We start from the raw sequence: 8,164 nt of genomic DNA on the forward strand, positions 1-8,164 counted from the left end.
AAAATAAAAGAAAGAATCGTATATTAACAGTGTAAAGATGCTTAATCCAGTGTATTGAAAGCCGGACCGGACCGGTCCTGCCGTCGACCGTTTATCTGAGCGGTTTGGTCTTTATATTTGGACCGTCTGAGAGTTTGAGCCGTTTTGAGCAGTCTTAAACCGGCATTTGAACCGGAACCCAGAATGGAACCGGAAACCGAAGCGGTTTCTGAAGAACCGAATGGTTTTTAAGGTTGCCGTTCCATTCAATCGCATGAAGACTTTGTGATGGCCAATTTTTAATCATAAACTTTCGGATGGTTATCGGATGAACACGGCTGAAATATCACATCCACCAAAGAATATTTAAAAGAACAAAGTTCAACGACGCAATGGAAGAGGACGAAAGCAGGCCCCACCCACACCTGTCTTTTCCCTGAGAAATACTTGGTACCAGTTCATTTATTAATTTGTTGTTTTAAAAAATTAAAAATGCCAAGGTACCTTGACTTCCATTACTGCCCTCCCTTCACATGTGTCTCCATTTTGCTCTCTCAGATTCTCCATTCCTCCATCTTCGATCTCCTCATCAGCAACTCTCCACCAGCGACGGCGGGGCGACTCTCCACTGACAAGGGCGGCGGACACTCTCTACTAACGACTGCGGTGGAAATTCTCGATATGCACCGACGACCCCGGCAACGATATCCACCAACGACCACGGTGATTCTCGTCTTTCCTAGCGACTCTCACATGGCAACTAGTCAGAAACCATTGATAGGTTGTAGGTCACTCGGTCAGTTCGGTTGTCTTTTTTAGCCCTTTCCATTTTGCGGATCTGAGTCAACAATGTTTCTGCTTCTTCATTGTCTCCACCACTGCGATGCAGACCTGGACCATCAATAGATTTTTTTTTTTTCTCTTCTTCCTTGTGCACTTTTTTGGGTTCTTCAATGTCCATGGGTGCTGGGAAATGGTTTTTTATTTTCATTTGATTTTTGGTTGTAAATTAGATTTCTGGGCTCTTCAATGTCCATGGTGCTTTGGCTTCGGGCATGGAGTCAAGATCTTATTGAGTTCAGTTTTAGAAGTGCAAATAAAATAACCATGCAAGAAAGATCTTTAATTCAACAAATGCACACAAAACGCGGCAGCTGGAGATCATTCATTCAAAAATCAAACTGTATAACATGGTTAAAGATAAGATATAAATACAAAAGAAGAAAGAGGGGTGATGAGGGGAAGGGCGGAGCAAGAGTGAAGTGAGAGGAAAGACGGGGAACAAGGGAGAAGGATTGAGAAAGAATGAAGGGAGGGCAGTAATGGAAATCACAATGACCTAGGCATTTTTATTTTTTTTAAAAATAAATTAATAGAAATGAGTTGAGTGACACATGCATTAAAACTATCTGAGTCGTCTCGTTCTTATTGGACAGTGTCTAGATGGGCAGGTACGCTGGGAGTATCTAAGTATTTCTCCTTTTCCTATGCCTTTTCTGAAGCTTCGCTGCATTTTACTTCCATGTCTTGTACGATTTGTGGAAGGATTGACTTTTTATTTCACATATTTTCTTCTACAGATGATTTTGGCTATGTCCCAAATATATAGCTAGCATAGAGTTCTCCCTAAGCATTCACAGTTTGAGATAATAAGGATTTACTTTTGTTATGAGTGCTTTCTTATTATTAGTGCACCATGCAGAGGTTGGACTACTAAAGTCTAAATCTATAGTGGCACAACGAACGCACCACAAAAGAGAAAAAGAGGAGAGGGGAGAAATAGCCAAAAGCTAAACGGATGGGGTGAGAAATAACTAAGAGAGTATATAGCTAGCATAGAGTTCTCATCACGCACACATTCACAGAGTATAAACTGAAGTACAAATTAGAATTTTACGAATAAACTAAGCCAAAAGTTTCCTACAGAAGTGAGTAGAATAAACCATTATAGCAGACCAGAGATGAAATAAAGCAAAAACGCAAACAAGGGTATAGGTATAATTTAGGGATGAATTAACAGTGCTATATGACATGACACACTAAAAATCGGATAAGTTATATTTAAAATTTTGATGCACACACAAACGACATGTGCGGATAATTTTTTGTGCGAGAGAAATGATACTTGATAACCACCAAGCGTTGGTTTAATTAATAAGGATAAAAGCAAAAATATATTCATTATTGTTCTTCATCTTAACGTATATATAGGAATAAAGCACAATGATTGTGGGGCTGTACTAACAATAATTTAAAACTTAGTGCTGGACTAGACTATGGTAGACTTGACTTTGAATAGTTGGGTTGGTTTGTGTAGTTTCTCTGATGATAGATTCTGATATGTATTTGCTTCCCCCTTCTTTGAGTATTATCTTCAGATCCATCTCTCCTCTACTTTCAGGTAATTTATTCAAATCTTGTTTCTCTCTTGTTAATTACTGTTTTTTTTTAACTCAGTCCAATTAGAAGAGGGGGAAAGACCAAAAAACCTTGAGCTTTTCTGAATTTGCTTTTAGTATTCACGCACCTTGCATCGTTAATTAACATCCCTCTCTGGTCAGTCTCTTTCAAATTACTTGAGAGGCTATATATTCATCTGGATGGGTTGGCTAGTTTGTGTCTTAGAGAGAGAGAGATAGAGAGAGAGAGGTGTTTGATGTGATGTTTAATTAATCTGTGTTCTGGGCTGTGGTTGTGATTAGCTGTGGAATCTGGCAATTAAATGGCAAGCTTGTTCGAGGTTGAATCCCCTCAGAAACAGACGAGTTTTTGCTTGTGCTTGCCGGCAAACCGGATCCACATGTAAATTTACTATCTTATCATCGTCTTCTTTATTCTCTCTTCCTCGTCATGTTGATTAGTTAGAGATCAGTCTGAAAAGTAAGTTCCAACTTCTGAATCAGTTTCTGCCTATATGTATACACTCTCCTAGTCTCATAGCGTTGTTTTCACAAATTTTGATATTTCATCTTAATATAAAATACTACCTCCCGTCACAGATATAAGAGTAAGAGTTAGTAGGAGGTTAAGTTTGGTCCTAAATAAAAACAGTTTGGATCACTAATATAAGAACTAGTATGACATTAAATTTGATTCTAAATAAGAATCAGTTTAGGTGTTTATCAAAATAATAAGCACTCCAAATTTACCAGATCTGAATTCTCATATTTAAAATTTTAAATTAATTATTTTTATATAAAAATATTTTTTAAAAAAATGATAGTTAAGATATCATTTTTATTTTAAATTCTATACCCATCAAAATAATTATTTTAAACAAATAAAAATAAAAAATTCAAATCTAAACCCTGAAAATTAGACTTGATGAGCTTTGGGTTCTCATGACTTTTGTTTATAAGCACTCAAACTGGTTTCTTGCTAAATATAAAATCTCAATTTATTTTGTCCTCATTATTTAATCAAACTAGTCCTATTAATTGCATGTGTTAAAGGGAGTTTGTATCAAAGAGTAATTTTAATCTAAATAATTTAAGAGAGTATTTTAAGAAAATCAATACATGTTTTTAACATATAACTAAGTTGACTATTTTTATTAATCTATACAAATTAATTAAGTATTATATATTTTTTTCCAATTGAATATTAATTTTAGAGAGCACGCCCGCTGCTTTGCTTTCCCAGTACGTCTGCTTTTGTTTTTCCAAATGAAAAGTGACGAGACCACATATTCTTACGATTGCATGACCTTCGCTTGATGACATCATGCCATAGCAACTGCTTGGCTCATGGAGGCCTATTCTTTTCTGACACTTGTTCCCAAATAAAAATAATATACACACAGTCTATGTGAGGTGAAATTAAATATTATTTATTATTATTTTCAGTGAGGATTTTTCTAAATTATTACTTTTAATTACCTTTTTACATTCTAATAAATAATTTTGCATTTTAAGAAGCTCCTACTTGATAAGTTTAAAATATTTTTAGTAATAAATGTTTAATTAATTTAAGAATCAGAATAAATCTAGAAGTCTCGTGTATCTAAATAGTAAGAGAGGTGTGTGTGTGCGTGTGTGTTAGAGTAAAGGGTATGATTTTGTTATTCAAAAGAATTACCATGCTGCAGTAGCATCTATACTCTAAATAGGAGAAGAGAACTAATTGTCAGCTTTATGATTCAAGAGGTCGGTTAGCTCATGAGCGCCCTTTGTGAGTGCTGTAGCAGAGCCAGAACTTCAATAACCAATCCTTGAGCAGAAAAAAAGAGTTTTCTTCCTCACATGTCATAGACAGCTTCAAGCACAACATACCTATGTTTATCCTCCAAGCTTCAAATCAGAGAGACAAACTAATTTTTGAACACAAATACTGTGCTTTCTTGACAGAGACATGGCCGGAGCAAATGTAAGTTATGTGACTACACCAGTACAACGACTTCAGAGGGCTGCTTCAGCTCAGTTTAGGAGGCCTAACCTTAATCTTATAGATCCCACACGTAATATCTTTTATCTCATCTCTCTCTCTCTCTCTAGTGTGTTTCTATTTATATTACAATCTACATAAATATATGACAAAGTTTCCATTAACTAACTTGTTTCAGAAGAGCGAAGAGATAAATACCTAAGCTTTTGTGTTCCCCTTTACCAAGCTTCAGTGAAAGGGGATTGGAAAGCAGCAAAGCATATCTTAGATCAAGACTGGGGTCTGGCTCGCGCCGCCATAAGCAGGGGGTGGGCCACGGTGCTCCATGTGGCTGTCGAGAAGAACCATGTCCACTTTGTGGATGAGCTAGTGAAGAGGATGAGTTCAGAGGACTTGGAATTGCAAGATATGAGTGACAACACTGCATTCAGCCTCGCTGCAGCAGCTGGGAACATACAGATTGTTGAGATCATGAAGAGAAAAAACCAGAGTTTGCCGTTCATAAGGGGTGCTCATGGAACCACTCCTCTTCATATGGCAGCTTTACAAGGAAGAAGTGAAATGGCTTGGCATCTGTACCATGAAACTATTCAAGTTTTTGAATATCGTGATTGGACACTACTGCTGTTCTACTGTGTCTACAGTGGAATCTACGGTAATAATATTACGCACACGAACAAACCATGAGACCGTAAAAGATGACGAGAGTGAACTTTGAAGTGTGTGGGTGTGTCATATATACCTTGTGTTAAACATTATTTTATGTATTGATTTGCGCAGATTTAGCTTTGAAGTTGCTAAAAGTGGATCCAAATCTAGCTTTTGAGAGGGATAGTTCAAGTAATGAGACAATATTGCATATATTGGCTCGAAAGCCTTTAAGCTCTCTTTGTCAAAGTCAGCGATATAGAAAGCGGCTCATGAAATCATGTTAGTGACCATAATCACAAAGTAAGAAAAAAAAATTATTATGATATAGTGGTTTTACGATACATATAAACTGTGTTTCACAGGTTTGAGGCAAACTCAGCAACTTCAACTGGTAAAACATTTGTGGAGCATATTCCTTACAAAAGATGACCAAATGATTATGGACAACATAAAAGTACCTTCACAAGTAACATTTAATGCTGTAAAAGTTGGAAATTTTGAGTTTCTAGCTGAACTTATGAGTACCTATCCTGATTTGATATGGGAAGTTGATGAAAGAAATCGAAGCATAATTCATGTTGCAGTTTTACATCGTTATGCTGATATCTTCGATCTCATACATGACATTGGCTCGGTCAAAGATTTTATAGTGCCTTTCGTAGATAATGAATACGGAGACAACTTATTGCATATGGCTGCAAGATTGGCACCACTAGATCGATTAAACTTGATTTCTGGAGCAGCTTTTCAAATGACCTTTGAGTTACTTTGGTTTGAGGTATTTGCTATAAATAATATTTAGTCTATCTCTATGACTTACACATATGTTCTTATTACTTGATGCATCTTGTATCTATCTCTTTGTTGTAAATTTTATATAGTTCATATAGTATACATCCTTTTTGACATGGTAGGAGGTGGAGAAGATAATGCTACCATCATGTATAGAGACGAAGAATGCAGAAGACTTAACTCCTCGCCAACTGTTCACAAAGGAGCACAAAGACTTGCTAAAAGAAGCAGAATCATGGTCGAAGAAAAGAGCAGAACAATGCATGGTTGTTTCCACTCTTATTACTACTGGAGTATTTACAGCTGCATTTAGTATACCTGGTGGTATCAACGACAATTCAGGAAATCCTAATTACTTGCAAAAATCATCATTCCTAATATTTGCCATATCTGATGCAGCTGCAATGATGTCATCCTCAACTTCCATACTTATTTTCTTGTCCATCCTCATCTCACGCTATGCAGAAGAGGATTTTCGCAAGTCATTACCCTTGAAGCTCATATCTGGATTGGTTGCTTTGTTCATCTCTATAATAAGCATGATGATAGCATTTGGTAGTGCCTTTTTCATCATGTATTGTCATAGTTCAAAGTGGGTTCCTGACTTTATTTCTGCACTTGCTTTTATACCTATACCCTTGTTTGCATTTCTGCTATTCCCACTGTGGTCTGATATACTTTATTGGACCTACTTTTGTAGGAGTCTTTTTCATCCTAGTAAACATATGCTTTACTAGGACAATAAGTGACTGTAAATAAGTAGTTGCCATTTCTCAGTGATGTACCTCTCTTCTAGTAATTAATTACTATGTATTTGTGTAGCGTGAGTCTTGAGAGTTAGTAAGGAAATCTCCTTTTCAATATTGCAGTGTTAATTCCTCTCTAAATTCTTGTAAATTTATAATTTCTACTTTAATTTATACTTTGTGAATGCTTGTTGAGAACTTTATACTAGCTATATATATTTGTCATATCACCACTCTGTCTATAGAAGAATCCATGTATAGAAATATCACATACGCGCAAGAGTTTGCATATAATACCCCCTTGTGTTCACAAATGTAGGAGCTAGTTGAGGGATTCACTTTCCTAGATGGAAGACCAAAATTCACTTTGTCTTTCAATTTATACTTCTTTTTCCTAAGTTGTCAACATTTAAAGTGGGTTTCCTCAATGTAAGTATTTTCTATGCAAATGAGTAAATGTGTATTTTAAAAAAAAATTAACAAATATTTTTTTTTATAAATAACTAATTTGTTTAATTTTTATAAATCCCCTATACTTAGGACTAGAGGAAGTAGCTAATTAATGTAAATGATCTAATTACAAAAATCTCTCATCTCGGAGAGATCATACAGCAATGAAAATACCTTAGCCTTGAGAATTCACTGGCCTATTGCGGTATACAAATCATTTCTCACTTCATGATTATATATTTTTCTTGACGATTCGCAAAAATTATGGTCCACCTCAAGTCTATCAACTATATTCTAGGCTGAAATATGCGTGACACTGTTCATTTCATTTTTTCTCACCGGCTCCTTGGCATCAACGGAGAAACAAATTAAGAGTTCTAATTTTAAGGATGCTTTAATCTTAAAAATATGGTTAACTAATTGAATAAAGGCCACAATCCATTATGTATTTTGATTAAGGGATGGATGAGATTTAAACAATATTTCAAATTGAGGATAGTGATGAGAAGTTAGGAAAAATGGTAAAACGGGCAAAATTTAAGCAATCATATAGGAAGGAAATTTAAATTATTGAATTTAAATGTAGAGCACTTGCTTTAGTTTAAGTATATATGCAAAACCCCAATATTTGTTCTTTTTAAAAACTGTTTTTAATGGTCATAGGATGTCATTTGCACTTTTTCTAAAGTTATATCACTTGTATTCCTTCAAAGCATGATGCAGATAGCAGTTTTTTCTTTTTTTTTCCCAGGTGAGGTGAGTTCAAGGCTCATCAAAGTAGTAGACTTTATAACTGGATGATTGTCGGGGGAAAAAAAAAACAAGAAGAAGCTTACGTACATACAAATTATTTTTATCAACAATAATGTCTTGACACCAATGGCAGGTTTAAATTCTTCCCTTTAGAGTCGCGTGCTTAACAATTACATAAACTTATTATTTTGAGCATAAAAAAGATACATTTATTTAAGTGAAAATTAATCTACAAATTCTTATAATTTACTTAATTTTGAATCAAGTCTATGTAGTTTATTTTGTTTGAGTTGGGTCCTAATAGTTTGATTCATTAAGTGCATCACATTCCTGAGAGTAACCCCCACTGTCACATTTTGAATTTTGGGCCTAGAAGTAACCAGAATTAGCCTGAGATAGGCAAGCTACTA

General features: G+C 35.3%; 1 protein-coding gene across 4 annotated transcripts; it reads left to right on the forward strand.

The window, feature by feature from the left end:
• The first annotated feature begins 461 nt into the window (after nucleotides 1-461).
• On the forward strand, nucleotides 462-6,781 carry LOC114758339 (uncharacterized). Of its 4 annotated transcripts, none has more exons than XM_028947388.1 (7): nucleotides 462-775; nucleotides 2,682-2,781; nucleotides 4,326-4,435; nucleotides 4,541-5,017; nucleotides 5,143-5,292; nucleotides 5,376-5,791; nucleotides 5,928-6,781. In XM_028947388.1, the coding sequence occupies exons 2-7, from the start codon at nucleotides 2,702-2,704 to the stop codon at nucleotides 6,540-6,542; spliced, it is 1,848 nt and encodes a 615-aa protein (XP_028803221.1). In that variant the 5' UTR covers nucleotides 462-775; nucleotides 2,682-2,701; the 3' UTR covers nucleotides 6,543-6,781. The 4 variants fall into 4 exon arrangements, with proteins under 4 accessions (XP_028803221.1, XP_028803222.1, XP_028803225.1 ...); XM_028947389.1 differs by lacking the exon at nucleotides 462-775 and adding an exon at nucleotides 2,009-2,380; XM_028947392.1 differs by lacking the exons at nucleotides 462-775; nucleotides 2,682-2,781 and adding an exon at nucleotides 2,010-2,380.
• The last annotated feature ends 1,383 nt before the right edge of the window (nucleotides 6,782-8,164 follow it).

The sequence above is a fragment of the Neltuma alba genome, unplaced genomic scaffold (assembly GCF_004799145.2).
Source record: "Neltuma alba isolate B1F8T4 unplaced genomic scaffold, ASM479914v2 tig00010689_pilon, whole genome shotgun sequence".
NCBI lineage: Eukaryota > Viridiplantae > Streptophyta > Magnoliopsida > Fabales > Fabaceae > Neltuma > Neltuma alba.